General features: G+C 39.0%; 1 protein-coding gene across 1 annotated transcript in view; it reads right to left on the bottom strand.

Moving 5' to 3' along the window:
* Window positions 1-1,025: 1,025 nt before the first annotated feature.
* LARP4 (La ribonucleoprotein 4) overlaps window positions 1,026-22,846 on the bottom strand; it is a 44,418-nt gene continuing 22,597 nt past the window's right edge. Inside the window, exons 5-17 of the mRNA XM_063119867.1 lie at window positions 22,282-22,357; window positions 21,216-21,352; window positions 20,086-20,189; window positions 19,036-19,146; window positions 18,223-18,276; window positions 17,261-17,470; window positions 14,526-14,629; window positions 11,095-11,328; window positions 10,602-10,650; window positions 9,782-9,940; window positions 6,395-6,513; window positions 4,987-5,155; window positions 1,026-4,703 (exon numbers count right to left, since the gene is read on the bottom strand). Of these exons, the coding sequence (XP_062975937.1) occupies window positions 4,362-4,703; window positions 4,987-5,155; window positions 6,395-6,513; window positions 9,782-9,940; window positions 10,602-10,650; window positions 11,095-11,328; window positions 14,526-14,629; window positions 17,261-17,470; window positions 18,223-18,276; window positions 19,036-19,146; window positions 20,086-20,189; window positions 21,216-21,352; window positions 22,282-22,357 (1,868 nt within the window). The 3' untranslated portion in view covers window positions 1,026-4,361. The remainder of the gene's footprint in view (window positions 4,704-4,986; window positions 5,156-6,394; window positions 6,514-9,781; window positions 9,941-10,601; window positions 10,651-11,094; window positions 11,329-14,525; window positions 14,630-17,260; window positions 17,471-18,222; window positions 18,277-19,035; window positions 19,147-20,085; window positions 20,190-21,215; window positions 21,353-22,281; window positions 22,358-22,846) is intronic.

The following is a 22,846-nucleotide window of genomic DNA, read 5'->3' as shown; positions in this document are numbered from 1 at the left end:
CTTTTAAAAAAATCTCTAGCTATTAAATTGATGAAGTTGTTACAGGTTAGTTTGAAAACTTATTAGCTCCCATTCAAATCCTAAATTTACATTAATACACTCAATCTGATCTCTTCCAGAGCCCAGGACTGAAGACCCACCTAACCTTCACCCAAAAAAACAAAAAGAAAAAAAAATCAGATGCATCCTAAAGGAAGCCCATACTATGTAATATCTATTCTCTCTCTCACACACACACAGAAATAAGAGCATGATAGACCATTAAAGATTGATGGTAACGATCTTATGTTTCAGAAGGAAATATCAAAAGTTAAAAGAAAAAACCTATTGCATATTTGTTGTAATCAACAATTTACAAAAGTTTAAGCACCCCCCACCCCGAAGTGCATTTCTGTTGCATTTTGTCTGTATACAATGCTGCATTTTACAAATTTAAAATAATCTGTACACATGTAGCAGGTATTTTCCCCCATGTGAGTATTCACTTGGGTAACAGTAAAAAGAGTGGATATATTCAAACATTTAGCTGATATTGATGACGTAGTAAGGCCATAGCTATTTAAACTACAGTAAAGCATTGCTTAAGTCACTTAATTGCTACTGATCTGCCCCAGTTTCATCTTAAGTTTTCTTCTGGTCAATAAGATGTGTTTATTTTAACCTCCTGCTAAAACTGTATAACACTCTGCCAAGCTAACTTTTAAAGAAAGAGAGAAAGCAAGCAGGAATGCAAGTTCCATGCAAACAAAGAATCTCCCCCTTTTTCCCTTCTAGAGCAGAAGTACAATAATGTGGCTCAGTTATTCACCAATATGAAGAACATAGAAGGGGGAAGAAAACTCAGATTTCCAGCTAAAAGGAACACTCTCATAAAGACCCCAATCAATGAATGAGAGTTCAAGGAATGGAAAGCTAATTGAGGTCTACATCATCTTGGGTACTTTTTTTTTTACACACTAAAACTTGCAAGGATAAGGGGCGTGTGCGTCCAATGATGACCTGTTAAGAAGAAAGGTAATGATCTCTTTGTCAACATTTTTGACACTGATGTTTTATGCATGAAACACATCAGCTTCACCTCTACTGATCCAATATTTACAATGAAAATGCTTGTTTTGGTTACATTTCCCAGTACAAGATATACTGGTGTATATTTTTTACATTCATCCAGTGCTGTTTCTAGTATACAGATGACAATGAATTACAAGTTGTTTAATGCCTCAACTTTCCATCAGCACCTAAGAATGATGATTTGCCTGTTAACATTATAATGCAAAGCTATGCAGAAAACAAGCAATACCACATTACACATTCTTACAGTAAGACAGTAGAATTGCCCTGACAGTGAATCTAGTTCCCAAGATGTTATTCACTCTTGTTTCCAGAGTAAAATGGGAAGAATGACTGATGGGAGACTGAAGACACTGCCTGAGAATGAACAAGAGAAATAGATAGCCCAGATGTTTCTAGCCATACAATAACTGCAGGAAAAGTTAACTGCATAAATTGTTCTCTTTTTTAGCAGTTGGATTTATTTCTTTATTCCCTCTAAACCTAGAAGTTTAGGGGAGAATTCGATTAATGCATCCCACTGATGGAACAGCTTCTGCCAGCAGAACAGGGAGGGGGATGATTCCCCATCCTCACTGCGGCTCCCCACATGCCCTCAAAATCTGCTACACAGGTTTGGGAGGGGGTACAGGAGGCTGCAAGGGGGAGGAAATTTCATCACGCAAACTGACTTCTACTTGCACAACATTGGAGTTCACCCTTAGAGATCTATAGTAACAGGATGGGGCGGGGGGGGGGGGGAGAAGCATAAGGAGAATGCTATGTTAGATAGTTATCAAATACTTCAGTTATAGTGAGCCCTCCTAGGCTAGTAATTTTACATTGGAAAAAGCTGTTTTTACACACTTACACATACATTGCACAAGAGCCATAACCCACTGTGGGAACAGCGCGCACGCACACCCACCCACACCCAGGATGTACTACATACCCCTTTCAATGGTCAATTGTTTTGCCTCACAAGAAAAGGATTGTGAGCTATATTTGTTTCAACATCAATTAAAGCAAAGAGTTATATTTTAAGTTGATCTGCTTTTGAATACAAGTTTCCACCCAAACATGGACATATACACAGGGTAAGATTTCACACTCAGATTGCCAAGTAACTTAGTTTCACTAGCCTCTTCTCAAAGAACTACATTCTTTCTGAATAACAATCACATTTTTAGAACTCCCAACAGCTATTATGAATTCAAATACATATTTAGTTTGCAATGAGACAGTGCATGTCTACCCTAAGTATAACTGTAGCAGTTCAACATTTCACCATTCTAAGTGCAGTAATTAGATTTATGATCTTTTAAAATAACATTTTTGAAGTAGTCTTCCATATGTTTGCAGTTTCTTAACACTTTAAATATTTTTTTTTTACCTTTTGTGGGTTATGTCCATCAAAAAATAGCATTATGAACAAATCAAAGTGGGTTTGTGTATGGTAACAGACGTGATAAATGATTTGTGTAAATTTAAAGACCGCCAAACCCAGCACAAGTAGTTTAAAATTAGTAATGATTAATAACATGCGTAGAAAAAGAATATCAACTGCTTAAGTACATATATATATACTTTTCAATCAAATCAAAAAGTGATTGCCAAGCTGAATAATAAGTTAGAGAAATGACAAATCTGACATACATGTGTGTATGTGTGTGTGTGTATGTATACACACATATACACACACATTATATATTTATAAAAATAGATATGAGTGTTTTCAAAGCCATTGATAGAGAATGCCTACTGAGTAAAAAATTGCCAAGGGTTATCTGGCTAAGAAAATCAGAAGATGAACATTTTCACAGTTAATTATTTATCTGCCACTGACATTTTAAAGTTATCACTAGCATACACAAACTAAGATGTATGGTGGTATCTCGCAACTGAGTTTTCCAGTGTTCACAACTAATGACTTTAGATTTGTATACTTGCTATTAAACTAAAGAAACAGGTACACTTTCTTGCTGCAATATACTTCCCCCTAACACTTTAATACAGAACCTTGAACCCTAGAGCTTGCAGATTTTGGCAGATTAACATGTTGCAATTTTCCTATTTCTTTTCTTACTTACTACAGTTCCAGCTTGTAAACCAGACTGATTGCTGCACAATGCTGTTAATCTAATTAACATAAAAATATGCTAAAGTCTCTCCAATATTCAATTAACTTAATTATTTCCATGGCCATCAGTTCTAATAATTGAGGAAACCTAGTTACCAGACTCGTTTTTAAAAAAGAGCCTTCCCACTAAACAGAACTTGATTTCCCGTATAGTATTACATGCCTTTGAGTAGAAAAAGATTTTTCAGTACAATGCAAGTCACTCTATAAAGGCCAGGCTATGTATTAGAGCAACCTCAGACCTCAAACAGAAATTTAGCATATTGAGAGCTGAAAGTCCAGGTTGATTAAATGTGGTATCAAGATAATGATTACTGTTCAGATTTCACTTTTCCTGTATTAGCCCTTCATCAGTACTGGATCACTCTTTCCAGCTGGATGTGCATAATTCTGTAATAAAGATTAGCGAAAATACTAAAGCAGGAAGAAAAATAAAACAATGCAATCCCTAATTAGAGGAAAAGCTAGAACAAATTAAAACCTTGCCCACTATTTCTTGTTTACTAACCTTGCTGTTTGTATACACCAAAGTAAAATCATATAGTTTTAAAAGTTGACCAAAATTAGTAAGGTCAAAGTCTACATTTCCAAAACACAAAAACTACAGTAGTACATTCAGTTATCATCAGTGACTAAATCATGACATAACAAGTATGTGGCTACACTCATTCATACTGACCAAGCATGTCAGTTTTGGGGCTGATTTGTAATGCAAGGCCATTAATGGCATACACATCATCTTACAAGCCATACATTAAATAGATTTTAAAAAGTAATTTATAACTTTTACAGAAATGTTTTTTCCAAAAAAAATATTCTTTTGCCCCCTCTTACACGTGAGGAACATGCTAATGTGTGTGTATTTGTTCCTCATCTTCAATAAGCTAATTTATAACACGAGAATCTAGTTTAGGCAGGAAACCCGCTGCAAATTAAAAACAAAAAAGTTACAAAAATTATAATCTTTATCATATTTATATTGATTCAATTCCTCCAGCATTTTATATCACTTTGAGATGAATTTTGGGACCCTTTCAAGCTCTCTCTCACGTTGCAAACCCTGTGCTCTTGAATTCAGTGTCCACTTTTCCCATATTTTTATTTCTCACAGCTGGCCAGTTTCTCTTCTACTGCTCTTCAGTCCATAGTTATGATTAAATAAAAAGTTTGATCAGTTTTCCTTTGGTGATCGCGGTGGCACGTACTGTTCCTTGCCGACACGCCGAGGCGCTCCCTGAGGAGAAGACCTACGTCCACATTGGCGCCTCTGTTCCCTGATTTTTCCAGCAGCTCCCTTAGGAGGCCCATTGCCTCTGAAGACAGCAAAATCCTTCACCCGTCCTTCAGGTTTTTCATGTACCTTCTCTCCAGCTTTCTCATGGGTGCCGTTTTCTTCCGTTTTGGCAGGGGAAGTTACATTGGTACGCAGCTCCCTAAGTGGCTGGACAGGAACAGGAGTGATTTCTTTTGGAGGTTTCTGGCAGACTTCAGCATAACTGAGTTTCCGAGGTTCCTGTGGGGGCCAAAAGACAAAGATTTTAGTGCATCAGAAAACAAGATCAAGGACAGCATGTTGGAGAGCACCAGATAGCTTGTCTTTAGTAACTACACATATTTTCACTTTTTTTCTTTGCCCCTCTACCTCTCCAAACAAAACAAAACAGACCAAAAATGTTGCAACAAGCACTTGAGAGAAGCTCTCGTATTCTCCAAGGCCTCTTATCACACAGTCTGGAAGACAACTTATTAAAAGCCCCACCCCACAAAAAATGCCCACTGAAAGCAGACACCCTTACCTGTACCGTCACAGCAGGCATTGTGTTTCCACTGGTTGTGGATGACGTGTTGTTTGTCCTGGGTGATTTTACAGTACTGAGGAGGCATACAGATGAAGGTGGGGAAGTCTGGCTTGCAACTTCTTTCTGCACATGGACCTCTTCTAGCTTTTTATCTGGCTGAGTGGCACTGATAATACAATAAGAATCTGATGTTACATCTTACACAGAAATTAGCTGGGACTTCTTAAAAGGAGTTTCTTGCATCAAAACTCATCATTTTCAAAATATGGGGACATTTTTAAATGAGCCACTGTCAGCTGTCCCAGAACCCTCTCCCTGTGTGCATGTTGAATGCTGCACACAATTAAGTGTAATATCATGACCCTTGCATTATTAAGCAGTAGTGATTAAATTAGCAACTTCTTTTGAATGTTGATATGCATAGGTCTAAGAAACCTTAAAACAATGTTTGTTTATTTATTTATTTATTACATTTATATACCGCCCCATAGCCGAAGCTCTCTGGGCGGTTTGCATGCATCCCTGCTCCTTCCCTTGAACTTCTTGCTCTAAGACTCAGAAGTGAACACTACTAAGCAGGAAGTCGTGTGATCTACCCTTCAGGTTTCTCAGTACAATCAGATTTGGGAACCCAGGTAACTGTACCACAGTAGTTTTCACTCAAACAATATAAACCAAGTTGTTATCAGACAGCTGAGCAGACAAACAGCACCATGGAACTACTATTTAACAATAACAAAAATGAGTACGCAACACATTTCCTTCAATCAAGGAGCAAAGGGCAGGATTTTCTGGGTAGTTCCACTCGCTGGAACTTTCTTCCCAACCTATTATTGATACTGGCTGATGTTCTGCTGGCTTTCATCATTGAACACAAGAGTGAGAAAATGTACAGCCCACAGGTCAAATCCTGCTTGTCTAGAATTTCATCCAACCAGTGGCAAGTTAGAGCTATGCTGAAAGTGCCCCTCACCCCACTTATGTAGGCCCACTCATACTCTGCAAAAGTGGGGAGCATTTTCAGCTTGGGGGGAATCAATTTTCAATCATTTTCATGGGCAGGGTGGCTTAGCATGAGAGACACCTTTGAAAGTAGTTTTCTGCAAGTTCTCCTTGGCCAGGAGGCTGGGAGACGTTTGAAGATGCAGATAAGGCCACCTGAAAGCCAACATGTTCACCTTTGAATGCCTGGATCAGGATGGCTGTCAGGCAGTCCAATCCACGCTTTCAAATCTATCCTGTCTGAGTAGAAATCTGAAGGTGATGGTTAGGCCAGCTGATAGCCAAGATGTTATGGTCCAAGTTAAGTGGCATAACTAAAATAAAAGGCAATATACTTATTCTTCCCTTGCAATGCAGCTAGATAATTCCCAAATCAACATGAACTTAAAACCTCTCTCCATACCTTAATCCAGGAGCATCAATCCCACAGGGAGAACTAGCACTCATGACAGGCTGAACAGTGCTTTGGCCCTGCTCTTCCTGAGCAGATGCTGGAGAACTGACAGTCAACTCTTTGTTTTCCTAGAAGGAGCAAAAAAAAGGGGGGGGTATGTTCGCAATAATACAAACTCAAACAAGAGCTTGTGAGTGTCACTACCACAGACTCAAGAAGCAGCCAGACATTTTAAAGCATAAGTGCTAATGAATGAATTGTGTCAATTGACTACATTAACAAACATAACAGGGATGAAACAACCCTGGCCCAGATTCCTCACCTAGACAAACAGATGTCTTAGCCTTTCCACATAGTGTTTCTGTTTGGACCACTTCTGTGGTCCAACCAAGGCTATGGCAAGCATCCTGAAGCAGGTGTCTATTTGTCTCATTAATGACAGCTGGATTTAGGGTAGCCAGCCACCTACTGGCTCCCTTCCAACCCTTTGCTACAGAGGAGCTTCAGGCTCTCTGACATGTGCATCGTGCATTATTTATTTAACTGGCATTTAACTGGCATCTTTTGCATAAAGATCCATTTTGGTTCTTAAAGGAAAAGCTTCCAGGAATGCTGTTTAGGCTCTTCAGAGGAGCCATAGAATATACTTGTTATCTCCTCATTAAAAAAGGTGTTTCCTGCCACCAGGGAAAACATGCAAGTGCCTGCTTGACTGCCATGCTACCAACTAACCCACAAGGGTAATTTTGAATTGGCCAATCAAAAGCCCTGGTAGGAAAAGTGGTCCAATCCAGAAGTATCTGTGCCAGGTCAAACATTACATGATGGCACCTTTGGTTTGAATCTTGTGCTATGCCACTCAATATAACCAACTAGGTGAAAAATTAAGGGGCAGGAAACCTCCCTGAGTTTTCTATCCAGTTGCCAGAACTAGAGACGTAAAATTTCCAGAACTTTGAGGCCATGGAAAAAAACACGTTTTTTTCTGTATCCCCCCCCCCTCTCCCTTGGAAAAAATGGAAACTTTGGGGAAATTGAAAAATAAGCAATACTTATTTTTTTAGCAGCTTTTACAGATCTAAAATCACTTTGTTGCTTTAAAACTGCCTTCCTCAACCTGGGCCACTCCAGATATTTTGGACATCAGCTCCCATCAGCCTCAGGCATCATGGCCAAAAGTGAGGAAAGGCTGGGCACTGCAGTCCAAAACATCTGGAGGGCACCAAATTGGGGAGCGCTGCTTTAGAAACATAAAGCAGACTTTCTGTTCATAAACTTAGTAAATTCGTAATTAAGTATCTGAATAGATAAGAATTATATTAAATGAATGTGACAGCATCAGAAACACAGGGCTCTGTAGAACAAACCCAAGAATGCACAATGTGGCTCTAATCACAAGCTGGGAAGCTGAACTTAAGTGTCTATCAGTAAACATACTTTATATCACAAATTTTAATAAGGAATAAAAGAACTAACTATGCTGGGAACCTTACAGAGGATTAAAAAACCATTTCCCCCATGGCTTCATTACTTCTAGACATTTTACAGCTCTAGTCTTTTTATAAAAGTATTCTTTATATAGTTTTTAGAAAATTTTTGGGGGGAATAAAGGCTGGGTAACAATATATAAATACTTTATCTTAAATTCTTAAAGCAAATATTTTGTAATCCAAAGCGGTTTATATTTTCCAATTTTTCCAAAAAAGAAAAAAAGGAAAAAGGAAAACAGTCCTTCGAAAAAAATGTTTCCCCTTGATTTTTCCATTCCCCCCCCACCCAAGGCCTTCACATCTCTAGCTAGAACCAAAGTATTGTGGTGGTTCCAAGGTTCCCGAATAATGCTTTGCCTCTACTGCTGCTCCCCATCATCACTCAATCAAATGCATTTTTTTAAACGTGTGGAAAATCAGCTGCAACCCATTGTCATGAAGCCCACGGTGACTTGAGTCTATTGCTCCATATATATATAAATGGAATTAAAGCACAGAAACTAAAAGGTAGCCTTGTGTCCACAACATTTTTCTAAATGTTAGCAACCAATCAGGAAGTGAAGTCCTTCAGGTTCCCCTTCCTCTGAATTCAGGTACTTATAGCCACTCCTTCTCTATTCCTTTTCCCCTAAATATATCCATTTCCACCTGCACGGCCCACCATTGACACGAGCACCTGAACTTCCTTGGTCATATAGCCTCCCAATACCCTGCTCTACCATTTCTATAGCACCACCTTCCTCTCCTTATTTGGGAAATCCTAATTTCCCCAATCTCTGTCTTTATCTTTTCAAGTTAGACCTACTAGAATTAATATATTGGCCCACATGCTAGTGGATGGGTACATTAACCCAGCCATTTTTTCTTTTCTGCATGTATGTGTTTTTGACAACAAAGGTGTGTAAAAATTGTTTATGGCTTTTGGCTTTGAACAAATGTTTTAGTTAATTTCCCCATTTTGGAAGTAGCTAATCCAAAGGGCACAGCATATAAATCTGCTGTGTGTGCACCACACCTCTGGTTAAAACCCACTTGGACCCATGATGGTTGTATGAACAAGGGCATGCAGCAACACCTTGCATAGACTGGAAAATCCAAAACTCCTGGTTAGGGCAAAACAAACAACAACTCTGTGTTTGCACAAAATAATAAAACAGTATTGCTGAGAATTCTGGTTTATCATTCATAAATAGCATGGTGAACCATGCTTCCCGATTGCTTCTTCCTGCCAGCAGAAGCAGCTAACCTAACTATGAATTTACTGGCAGCAAAAGATGAACATTACTTAAACTGAGAATCCTGGCTTATTGCTAAACAAGCCAGGAATCATAAACCATGAACAACTGTGGCTTACAATTTTGACTTGTTGGGACCCCAATTCAAATCTGAGGCTCAGCTTTTGTTTCTAGGAATGTTGCTGCTGGTGGGAGAAGCCAAGTGAGAGTGATCAGACAGCATGTATCAGCATGCTAGCCGTGAACAATAAGTCAAAGTCACAGTGATTCTTTATTATTTTTACAGGAATGCAGCCTCTGTCTCAGATGCACCTTTGTCATCACAGGCTGTACTGGTATTTTTATGGCACATAATTGTAGATAAAGTACAGCAAAACTCACTTCAAACTTTCTCAAAAGGCATCTCACCAACCTCCCTTCTGCTCTGGCTAGTTCACAGTGGTGCTTTCAGCCGTCATATCCTCATAATCAGTATGCCCAAGAATAGTAATAAAAGACAGGAGCCAGTCAATTGGTCCAACCATTTTGAATGGAATAAGGTTTAAGTATGTGCAAAAATCTTCAAGCAACATACAAATAATTTTAATCCTACACAGTACTGTTTTTTTAAAATGACAGGTTACTCTAGTAAAGAAAAGAATAAAACTTAACAAAATATTGACATGAAGTACCTTTTCTTTGCTTATGCCTTTAACAATGTCTGACATCTTACTCTCCAGGACAGGGTCTCCTGGTGTTTTTATCATGCTACCAGGCAAGGGCGGGAAATTCGAGGCTAGCAAGTCAAACTTTGGTGTCAAAGTCTTGGTTTCAACTGAAGGCTGAGGTCGCTACAAGAGTAGTTAACATGTTAATATATTTTACAAAAATAGCATATTATTATTATTGCATTTATATCCCTCCTTTTTCCCTCCAAGGAACCCAAGGCAGCGTACGTAATCTTCCTCCTCTCCAAGTTATCCTCACAACAATAACCCTGTCAGGTAGGTTGGGCTGAGAGTTTGTGACTGGCCCAAAGTCACCCAATGCGTTTCCATGGCCAAGTGGGGCCTAGAACCTGGATCTCTCGACTCCCAGTCCATCACCTTAGCCACTACACCACACTGGCTCTCCTATTATTCTCCTATAAATCCGTAAACTAGAGAAGAATCTGTAACTCATACTTCTTTTCTCCCTCCATCTACCCTGGGAAGCCACATCCATGCAATACAATGAGAAAATAACGAAGTGAAATTCTCAGAGATACACATACATACAATAAAATTCTGGAGAACTATGATTGATATATTCACTGAAAAACTGAGAGAAACATGTATCTAAATATTACATGTAATACAGATAGTTATGAAAAAGCCAATGGCCAGCCATAAAGGGGGCAATGTCCTAGCCTCCATCCATCTTGGGGAAAAACAGAACCCCTTTTGTCACATTAAGTGCCATGGTAAGGGCTGTTTAACAATCTAACTGGCAGTAAAACCGAAAAATACTCACTGAAAGTCTGTCATCTTCTCGTCTCCTCCGACCTCTGAAAATGTTCCTCCTGCAAATTATCCAAGAGTAGCTTCCATTAAAATTCTACTTACTATATTCTAAATAGTCATTGATGTGATTAAAAGACTGTCTTCTTTATTGATACATTGTAAGCCGCTCCGAGAGCCTTTTGGCTGAGGTGCGGGATAAAAATATTCTAAATAAATAAATAAATAATTCCTACTCATCTTTTCTTCCAAAAGTTTTACTCAGATTTGCCCAGTTTAACAGAAGGCCCTACCTCGGTCACAGATCAGGTGTTGCATGCAGAGTATGTCAGATTTAAATTCCAGTTCAAAAGCACTCAGAGGGTTTGAGAGAGACCTGTGTCTGAAAAGACTGGAAGCCAGCGTAGACACTAGGCTAGATAGAGCAATAATCTGGCTGTGTATAAGGAAGTTTCATGTGACTGATAGAAATAGTAAAATACATCTTTGAAGGCTCTGTTTCTTACCTGCCCCTGCCCATGCCGTAATCACCATTTTGTTCTATCTGAGTGATGGGAGAATCCTTCGGTGAATAACTTTGATCTTGATGTCCTGATAACGTATTCGCTTGCCGTTCTGTTTGGAAGTTTCTTGAGCTGGCTCTGTGCAATTGTCCATCTCCTACTGACACAGCACTAACTGTGGATGTTACGTCTGTTGAGTGTTCAGAGCTACTTGACAACCGGAAATGAGGCTTCACACTGGAGGATATATAAAATGTGTAGACATATAAATTCCTCCACAGCACAAACACATGCTCCTGTCTGCAAACTAAATCAGTCCGATCCACTGAAGTAGTCAATACATTGAAGACCAAGGAAGCTTATTAGTATTCTCTGCTGATTATGACCATATCGATCTATGTGGGCCAGCAGCATTACATTTATTTCTTTATTAAATTTATATACCGCCCCATAGCCGAAGCTCTTTGGGCGGTTTACAAAAATTGACAGAATGTAAATTTCCAAATCAATTGGTTCAAAATAAGGTTATTTTTCATTCAATGTCTGTTGGGTGTCAGACTGCACACTTTTTCAAGTTGCACGCAACTCTTCAATAACTAGAACAAGGTAGCATTTAGGTGCAGGTGCTCAGATGTGGATGTTAAGAACAGTTATTGCTTATATGAAGCACACATTCATCAACAGAAAAGGCTAACTGTACAAATACGCATCCCCAATAATCACTCTAACGAGTACATAGCAACAGGGAGATCTAACTCCAGGTTCAGCATATGGTCAATGAGGCATGAGGTGTGTTGCAGTCATGACTTGGAGTTTCCCCAGAAACGTCTCCTGGAAGACATTCCAGCCTGAACAGGAAGGTAAACAGAAGGCAACATTTCCTCATGTTGCAAAGCATTCACCTGCATCTCTGGGGTTGTAATAGCCAGGGTATCCCTGCAGAGAGTAAACTGGTGCTTGGAATACCTGCTGAGAGGAACTTAGATCAGCTGTTGACCCTTTAATTCTTTCTTGGATCCAGCAGCAGCTGCTGCAAAACTAGCCACTATCTTGTCAGAGAAGGGAGATCTGTTCGGGGAGGAGGTGTGCAGGACAGACTCCTGTTGCCAGGCAGATTGCACTGGGAAGGCTAGTTCAGGAAAAGCACAAGCATGACCTAGTAAGGCTTCAGAGATCCATTTTCTAGCTGTTCTTGCCTGTTGCGTCTGTTTCCTGGTCGGTAGCTTGGGCAGGGCATGGAAACAAACTAGGGACAAGCCAGAATTCTGAATTCAGATGTAACACGAAGCCATGGTTAAAACAAGCTGAAGTTCATAAGCCAATTAAGAAATCATGGCTTTTAAATGTTTGATGCTGAAAAAGAAACCATGAACAGGTTCGGACATAATAAGCAACTATTTGATGAAGCAAAATCTGACTTTGTTTTTAAATCTTAAGTCTTTTGCACATGACTCATATTGCTGAATCCTGAGATTCTAGTTTTTTAAAAAAAGTAAATCCCAAAAATCTATCATCTGCCCACTGTAGCTCCCTAGAGACACTTACTATAATATGTGATTTGGCTGGGCTAACCATTTGGTGTAAAGCTGTAATGTCACCATTATTTAAACACTACTACAGAAAAGTCCCCCCTTTTAATTCATGCTTTGGTAAACACACACTACAAGCAGCATACTTGTCTCTGAAATTTCACAATTCAAAACCAATAAAATGTGTGACGAAATGGAACAACAGTTTGTGGGAAGTTCTCATTACGCTGTTTCTGCCCAAGAAAATTACAAAGTGGAAATTATCACCTGTATGTGTGCTCAAATACACATGCACCAGCTTTTCAGAATCAGTACAAGCAATTAAAAAACAGTCCACCTCTGCATGTTTGGTCCAGCTTTCTTAGAGATTCTGGTAAGCAAAATGCCATCACGAGGCAAGTCTTACCATTCAGATTCTGCTGAAATAAATTAATGACTGACCTACAGGTGCCTATTTATTGCTAAGGCTACAGTTCCATAGTCTATCTTCTGTTAGTTACGTGGCTGGTGGCCATGGACTTTAGCCTCACCAGATGTGTACAGAAGCAGTTGGCAAATGAAATCTCACAGAAAGCAATAACTGTGCTAACTTAGGAAGTTATAATTTTCAGTAATTATGAGTTACTCCCACTTACTGGATGTTTTCTTTCATGAATGAGTATATCTACCCTCAAATCTTTACAGTTGTATCAGAACAGAGAAAATTGGTTAATGAATTACAGAGGTGGATGTCCATGTCCATCAGTAGTACTAGTTTGAAACGCACTAGTTTAAAAGTAGGAGTTACTGAGAGATTTCAGCAACAGGTAAATCAATCCATTTCACGTGGATTTCAACATTACTGCAATACAACAAATATCCTAAGATGCAATCATTCACATCCTTTCTTCACAAAATATTCAAACCTTCACCTACATTATGGAACCACAACTGCCAGAAATGTTTGTGGTGCCACCCTCTAGTATAGCATAATGCACATGTCAAGAGGAGCAGTGCCATCTCTCTCTAATCATCACAACTTCTAGTCCCCTTTATTGGGAAATTGTTAGAAGAAGGCACTGACCATGAGAGCCATTTCCAGAAGTGCCTTGCATGGAACTGCAGCATCACCTAGTGTAGGGCTGGGCAACTGCAGGAGGTCTGGAGGCTAGTTTGGCCATCTGGACCTTCACCCCTGCCAGTCTGCACTGGGTATATAAATAAATAATAATTTAAAAAATCTAAAAATCACCACTCCGGGTGTATTTAGCTTGCTTGCAAACTAAATTTGTCCCTTTAAGTACTCTGTAGCCAATACAGAACAGCACTGTGTAGTTAAGAAAAATGTTTGAAATTGGGGCACAGTGGGGGCTGCATGCAGGCCCCACGTTGCCCACCTGTGATCTAGTGGCTTTTATTCAACCATGGCACAACAGTACTATAGAATGGTCACTGCTGTCCTCTGTGTTGGGAAAGGATTTGCTTGTAGCTTAGGAGCATGGATGCAATGTAACCCACAGCCATAATGTCAGAAGTGTAGCAGAAAATCCAGCCCACCCCTGCCATTGCACAGCTAGCCTAAGATCCAGTAGTGAGAATTCGGAGGAACTGCATCCCAGCCCAAGTGAAATTATGCTTGAAAAGAGTGCTACACTATAACACAAAATTATAAAGGTACTTCCTAGAGGACCCTAGTAACTGTAGAAATGAAGAAATGAACTGTAGAAATGTAGAAATGAATTATTGCTTGGAGTTCAGGGTCCCCTAGTCCTGACTCTCTCTCTCTCTCTCTCTCGGCTAATTGACAAAAGGGGGAAAGTTACATTCGTCAAATTAATGACTAACAAGATAAATGCAGTTATAGTACTTTTTTTTGGCACCGTCCCCAAAAGTGCCTTGTCAAAAGTGTATTGCCAATTTTCTTACCGGTTTCTATGGAATGGACGACCTATACTTAATGCAGCAGTATTTGTCTTGTATGATCCTGGCGAACTGAAGCCATTCACAAATCCACCATTGGGAAATGGAGCCTGCAAGAGACACAAAGTATATCAGGAGGTTGTATAGACAATCCACGCCGCTGAAAACAAGTTTCTTGAACATGTACACGGGAGACTGCAATAGTAACACATTTTCATACTCAAAACCAAGGAAATGTGGTTTCCTGCCTCTACTTCCACCAATTGCATATTTTTTCCTATTTATCAGCAAGAAGGCGAGCAAGTCTCACCTTATACTTCTCTACTGCTGCCATGGTAAGCGTTAGCACCTGCTGTTTTTCTCTGTATTATTCACAGACTTTTAAGGTAGTGTGACTGGGAGAAGGTTTTTTTAAAAAATAATTTTATTAAATTTGACAAACTACAAAAATACCATTTTGCATTACAAAGAAAGAGAATATTTGTCTATCCGATTTCACAAAAATGCAAAACTGGAACAAATTTCTATCAAGTATCTACAGTCAGAGGGAGACTGAATAAACGAGAGTTAAGTAATCCTGCTGTACCATTAGTAAAATTGATAAAAGGAGACCATATATTTACAAAGGGGTTGTTGCCGAGTTGGCCCGACAGAACTCCACGATCATAAGTTAATTTTTCGGAGCGGGCGATATGGGGTTACCCCAACGCATAAAGCTGGTTACAATCGGGATTTGTTTTTTCCAACTCAACAGGATGATGGCTACCTGAAGGTGAGGACTCTTACATCTTTTCCTTATCATAGTCTGACCGTCTCTCTGCAATGATGGAAGAACTATTAGAATGCTCCATCCCTAGAGGCAAATGGATTTTAAAGGGCTCTGGGTGATTTCCTGGCTAGTAGGGTAGGCACCCCTGTCAAAGCCCTGGTCATTCTGAGGAATATGAAGATAACCCAAGTTGATATGATTGCTCCTGAGTACTCTCTCCTGCTTTGCAGAATCTATTCAGCATCCATCTGCACTGAAGGCAGTGAAGCAAGCTGGGAAGCAACTGGAACATGGTTGGAAGAAAACTCATAATGAGTGGATTCAGACAATTGCAGCGAGGGAAGCATCATTGTGGCTGCTTCCCTCACCCCCATAACTGCCATTTGCCTTATTCCCCACATTGCACATGGGTTGGTGTGTCGTCCAAACCTGGCATGCGGTGTGGGGGAGGGGGGTTGTACCCACTCTACAACCTATGATATGCAGTAGAGGTTGTAGGGTGGATGATGATGATGATGATGATGATGATGATGATTTATTTATATAGCGCCATCAATGTACATGGTGCTGTACAGAGTAAAACAATAAAATAACAAGACCCTGCCGCATAGGCTTACATTCTAATAAAATCATAATAAAACAATAAGAAGGGGAAGAGAATGCACCAAACAGGCACAGGGTAGAGTAAAACTAATACCCAGGTCAGACAATATGCCAGCATGGGGAATAATGCAAATTATGGTCACACACAACACAGGCAGGGGGAGCAGCCATGATGATTGCTTACTTCCCATGATCACCCCTTGAGTACAACTGAACACAAGCAAGAACTCATTGGGGCTATGCGCACCACACACTAACCCACACTCAGCATTTGAGTTTGTTTTGTTTTGAACCATGATTTAGCGTCTTGTCTAAATGCAATTTTCCACAGGTTGGTTTATTGTGTTGTCTGAACACAACCAGTGTGGTTTGTTAACCATCCTGAACAACCCAACAATGAACGATAGGTTCTCAAAATCGACAAGCTTGATTGATGAAAATAAGTTACATTGCATGGTTAATAAGCCACCCTTTGTGCATTCAGACAACACGATAACCCATGGTTCAAAGCAACCCACATTCAACTACTGAGTGTGAATTAGCGTGATTTGTGAACAGCCCCATTATCAAGTTTACTCTGTGACAACCAAGGTAAAGAAGATTTTTTTTCTCCTTCATGATTGGGTCCTCTCAATGCTGTATAGCAGAGCTTTTCAGAGTGGCTCAGGGCTTTTGAGTTCTGTCCCAGGGGAAGATCTGACAGAACTCTCCCATTAGATTAATGCATTGTATGAAGAAAATCCAGAAACTTCAGATAGTACAAAATAATGTGACTGGGATACTGACTGGAACAGGGTATTACCATATTATGCCAGTATTATATTAACTTTACTGGCTACCAGTTAGTTTTTGGGCACAATTCAAAACGGCGGTATTAACCTTCAAAGCCCTTCACAGCTTGGGGCACAGTAGTTGAAGGACCATCTCCTCCCATATATTCCTTCCCATGCCCTGAGTTCATTATCTGAAGCTTTGCTCTGTTGAGAGTACCCCTGTCTAGCAGGGCTCCCACATACTTTTCCAAACCCCTATCCAAGCCTCTGTAGGTATGAATTTCTGTAGAGATAACTCTGTTTGGAATTAGAAGGACTGTGTGTAAACTCCTAGAAATGTTGGTGTCCTATTTCCCAAGCCAGTCGTCATCAAATACTCAAATCAGTACATCCATTACTTGTAGTACATAGCTGGATGCGGCTCAAATTTGATATTAACATTGTTATTCCATTATAGGTCAGGAGATTGTCTCAAGATTTTTTCAAGTATCCCCTTAAAAGCCACTCAGTAATATTTAATGACACACATTCTTCAGACTTTGAAACAAAACAATCTCAAATTATTCACACTGGAGACACAAGCAATAACTGCTTACCAGTGGTGTTTCAAAATAAGGTGCAGGGTTTGGAGACCATGTCTGAGGCACAATACTGTAGATGGAGTACTGCTGAGGACTATATACAGGCTGCATAAACAGTGGTGAGGCAAACTGTGCTTGTGTTTGAACAGGCTGAACATACACACTTGAATCCACTACCCGGTAACCATTCTTTGCAAAAAATGTGTTGATGGCTTTTATCCTGGCCTGTAAAAGAAAGATCACACTATGCAAGATCAAACTATGCTACATTCATCATACATGGTAGTGGGATCATAAAAAAAAAAGTTTGAAGTAGAATAAAAGAAAATGGGAAGCCACATCAATTTGTATTGCATCCTTTGCCCACCAGGTTAGTTAAGATCAACAATTAAAAAGGACAATTCAATCTAATACTTTTCTTGACCATTTTTTTTTTACAACCAAGGCTAGATTCTGCACTGACTCATTTGACAGAATTATGCAATTATATCTGTGGTAGCAACCTAGAGAAGTAAAGTTCTAAATCCCAACCTTACTGGAAACACCTGTGGTCTGGCACAGAATATAGTTTTTAGCCATCAATTGGAGATTCCCCTGTCTTGCCCCTCTCCAATGGTTTGCTTCGATTATGATTTAATGTCTGGAATGACACTACGTTGCTTCAAAACCATGTCTTTGAGGCAGTCCTTGTGAATCTTAACCACAGATAGTCCAATGCTGTTAATTATGCTTTAAACCAGGTTTTAAAATAACCAATAAGAAGGTCGTGAATATAACATATACAGTAACCCAGTATTATCATTACAGCACTGAGACTATTAGTCAAATGCCAAAGTTTGGTCCTGCATTGGTTATAGAGCATTGGAAAGCATGCATAACTCAAGTCCCATTGATTTCAGTGAATCTACTCTAGGTAAAACTAACTCTGCATCCAACTTGAAAATATGACTTATGGTTTGGGAATACTTCAGACTTACCATTATTGGCTTGCCCTGAAAGGTTTTAACTTCTTCCCGTAAGTATTTAAAAGCCTGTATAGGTATAAAAACATTCACTGAGAAATTCATTTGACAGAACTATACTTATTAAAGAGGTTCCAGAACTATTTTCCTAAATTCAAGCTACACAAAAAATTATAAAGAAGAATCTCAGCCCTTCTATTATTTTAGGAATAATTACCGAGCTTTGTCACTTAAAAGTGTTAAATAAAAGCATGCCTAAAACACTTCTGCTTTCCCATATTTTCTTAAAAGTCCAACACAGAAATGTCAGATGTGCAGCTTTAAATTCTGACCACTCTAGACTGTTGTACAAAAAATTATAGAATCCTGTATCAGCAGATATCCTATACCATAGTGACCACGTAACATCAACAGCCCTGTGACAGTATGCTTGGAGAGGGAAGCAGCAAAGATACTTCTACCTGCTACTAGATCAGCTGGAGTGCCCCTTCTGCTATGCCACCCTGCCATACACCAATATTCCAAGAGAGACAAAGAGAGGTAGACATTGTATGTGTGCGTGCGTGAGAGAGAGAGAGAGAGAATGAATGTGTGTGCATGCATGTGCACATGCACACAAGATCTTTAAGTTGCCTCCCCCTTCTCAATTTGTGGTTCCATTTATGTGGTCTATTTTTAATTTTCTGATTCTTTTACGGGCCAGAGATTCAGAACTGCTGTTGGCTGTCCTGAACTTTTGCAATAGGACAATATATATAAACAAACACACACACACACACACACACACACACACAGAGAGAGATGCTGAAGAACACCTGGCATCCTTACCTGCTGTGCATCAGTATCTGACTGGAATGTAACGTACCAGTTGTTATTGTGAGCAAACTCACAACTTATCACTTTGGGGCAGCTTTCATTTTTAAATAGTGCCTTTACCTCCTGGAGCAAAAATATGAAGGTTATTTCAGTGAAATATAATTACTATGTTATATAAAAAAAAAGGACTTCAATCCACATTAAAGGATATTCTCGGCTACTGTGACATTTTACGTATCAGCAGAGACCATTTTCCATTTAAACATTTGTGTCAAAAGCCAGAGTGAATTTACAAATACTCAGTTACCAGCTGCTCAATTTATAATCTTAATTTTAAGCTTTTTGCAACTATGTTTAAACTGAGCGAAATTCTATTATCTACATTAACAGCAAATGTGCAACAACACCCCTTACGTGAAAATGCATGACAACCCTGTCAAGACATATACTTCACTTAAACTTTTGAACAAGCTTAACAGCAAATTTGTAAAGCCATCATGTGATATCCTAAGTCAATTAATCTTCCTGCAAAATGGAGTGAGCTTGTTACAAGCATACTCAATATCCACAGCTAAGGGAGTATCACTATCTTTACAACTAGCAAAATTCAAATAAGACAAAATTCTTTTTAAAAGGCCATTATATGAGTACACTTTGCAAAGGAATCTGGTGGCAACCACTATCAAACATTCCCATTCTTTCTATATTATGGCTTTAATTGTAAACTGCCCAGAGAGCCTTGGGTGTCGAGCAGTATAAATGTGTTATAAATAATAAAAACAGAAAATTCCCTCAAATTTACCTCAGATAGGGGTATTGTTCAGAGCATTACCAAACTACAATGCACATAGCTATAATTTCTCAGTAGAAAAATGAAAGCTTTCCAAAAGCTTAGATTTACATTAGAAATTGATTCAAAACTGATTTCACAGTATATCCAATTTTAATAAATCCTTATTAAACAGGTAGTCGGCCAATTTATATCTAGGTGCATTTCCCTCCAGCATAACAATTGTTTTCAACTTATCACATTCATTGTAAACATGACAATATGTTGCTTACTTCTACAGGTGTAGTTTCAGGGATCTCACGAAGAATAATAATACATCGCTTGTGGTTTGGCCTAACCTTTTCTCCTCGTTCATCCACTTGGACTATAGGAGAAGCTAAATTTAAAAACAGAACAAAAATCTAAATAACAGGATTATTTTTAAATGGTAGAAAGAGATGTAACACTGCATGACCCAAAGAGTGACACACATATTAAGAGTTATGGCCACCTCCTTTTCCCCAACTTTCAGTTTAACTTCTGAAATGCTTAGGCCACTTGATCCTAATCAGCACTCGATGCACATAGCTCTGCTCATTTCCATGTTAACCTTTCTCTTTTTGGTACAACTGTTTCAATAGTTGGCAACTGAAACCAAAGCAGACACTGTTCCCAACACACTGTTCCCACTGGTACATCTTGCCTTTTAAGCAAATTTATGGTATTGGTGTGGTGGGTAAAGGTTTCCCTTCAAGAAGATCCACGTCAAAATTGCTAAATCTTTGCTCAGAAATGCACCAAAGTAGTCCCAAATCAGATAGAGAAGTCAATTTCACTTCGGGAAGTGAGAGGCACATTTTTAAAAGAGTTCTAGGCTGTCTTTTCTTATCACATTTTTCAGATATGTACATAAATCTATCAAGTTGTGCTTTCGATAGTACATCTTCTTGACTGAGCTATACACCAGTTTCAATGAGTTTACAAAAGTAAACAGTACAAAGAGTTGATTCACACAGAAGTGACACATATAAATCAGGGATGAGCAGAAGATAGGTCTGAGTGTACTGGTAGATCACTACATGATTTATAGATCAGCAAAGATTTCTGACTGAATTATTTAACATTACCAGCCACAAAATGACTCTCCTTGTTCCCTACTTTCAAGTTAAACTGCTGAGATTAAGGAAGTTTGGGGTAATTTAGAGTGGATTTTTATGAGGAAGTACACTGCACTCCGTTCAGTTCTGGTACTCAGAACAAATTCCCGGGCGCAGTTATTTAATTCTAAGTGTAGTTCTTTTGCACTGGAATCTAGTCGATGGATCTTTGGGTTCATCAATAAAGTAGATCCTGTAAGCCTGAATTCTGCCCAATCCTGATTTAAATCCACCCAACACAAGGCTATTAAAAAAATTAGACATACATCTCAGTACTTCAACAATAAGATCCATATTGGTTGTCAGTTTCTTAATTCCTTCCATGTTGGCGATTGTCCATATTGGAATAAATTGATCACTGTCCATTTGAGACATTAAGTAAAGATCCTTGGATAGATTCTCACTAGGGGTAAATAAAGAAACAACATAGTAAACAATTGAAAAAGAAGTATACCTGCTTTTTTTCTTAAGAAATCAAAGCAGCTTACCATAGAAATAGTTAAATCAAATAAATACATAAAAATAGGTAGCAACAACAAAACCTAGCACAGCTATTTCTACAGTATACAGTCCTATACAACAACATTCTAACAATGATACAGCAAAATCACTGGATAAAATCATACATATGGCTAAACTGCCTAATATTACTATCTGAAATAGCAGTAACACAAAACATTTACCAATATGACCTAAATTTTTAACTCAAAGAACCACCTGCCTTATTGTTTTGGCTGGAGCATCTTTTGCAATAGTTTTTAGAGTAAGAGTTCTTAAATATATAATCTCCCTAAGGAAGCATGAACAGTTACTTACTATAGGTGTAGTGATTAAAGCCTTGGGCTTGGACTGGGGAGATCTATTTATTTATTTATTACATTTATGTACCACCCCATAGCCGAAGCTCTCTGGGCAGTTTACAAAGGTCCTAGTCCCCTCTCAGCCATGAAGTTCAATGGATGACTTTGGAGCAATCACTAACTCTTAGCCTAACCGGCCTCAAAGGGATGGAGACAAGGAGGACTATGTAAGCCACCTTGAATCCTTTGCAAGAGAAAAAAGGTGGGCTATAACTGTAATAATAAAAAGAAATAAATATATAGTACATTTTTCCCGTTTTCTTTCAGAAAGTCTTGACTGGGCTTGGAAGCATAGTTCCAATCTGCTTTTGCCCCAATGTCATTGTGCTAACTATTAGCATGAGGAATCAGTGGGAACCACTTGCCAGGGGATGTTTTCTATTAACCCCTTACACAGAGCCCTTAATAAATGTCAGGAGCCTACATCTAATATAAAATATTTATCAAAACATGTGAGCAAAAAATACAATACCGTGAGAAACAGAACTCTAGTTGTTTCTTCAAACATTCTTTCAGGTCTTCTGTAGAAATTACAGGGCTGCCTTCACCTAAGATATTCAAAAGTATATTACCAACACATTTTTAAAAACCAGAGTTTTGGATGTAGACTTCGTTCCCACCACCAGGGAAAAAAAGAGCCAGGCAACTTTTGCTGATTCCTTCTTCCACCTGCAGCCCCTGGCACCCTCAAAAAATCTGCTCTGGAGGGTTCAAGACCTTCTAGGAAGGAAGGCGGCTGCAGGGTGAGGAAAAATTACCTCCTCCTCCGTACCATCAGCAGGATCCTCTGCTGGATCAAAAACATTCTGCGGACAGAAGGAACCATTGGCAGAAAGCTAAACTGGGGTCCAACCCAATGGACATGGCAAAGAGGATGGAGGCAGAAGACCAGATTTAACATACTGTCATCCCGTTGGTTGCATTTTCTTCTTTGTTATTGCTTCTAGAAATTGCTCCTTGTATTTGTACTTTTTATTGATTATTTTTAAAGATTACGTTGTACACTACTTTGGGTACTTTTAATAAACATGCTTATT

Source organism: Elgaria multicarinata, chromosome 3 (assembly GCF_023053635.1).
Source record: "Elgaria multicarinata webbii isolate HBS135686 ecotype San Diego chromosome 3, rElgMul1.1.pri, whole genome shotgun sequence".
In the NCBI taxonomy this organism is placed as follows: Eukaryota; Metazoa; Chordata; class Lepidosauria; order Squamata; family Anguidae; genus Elgaria; species Elgaria multicarinata.
The sequence above is the reverse complement of the archived record's forward strand: the minus strand, read 5'-3'. Positions and strand labels throughout refer to the sequence as shown.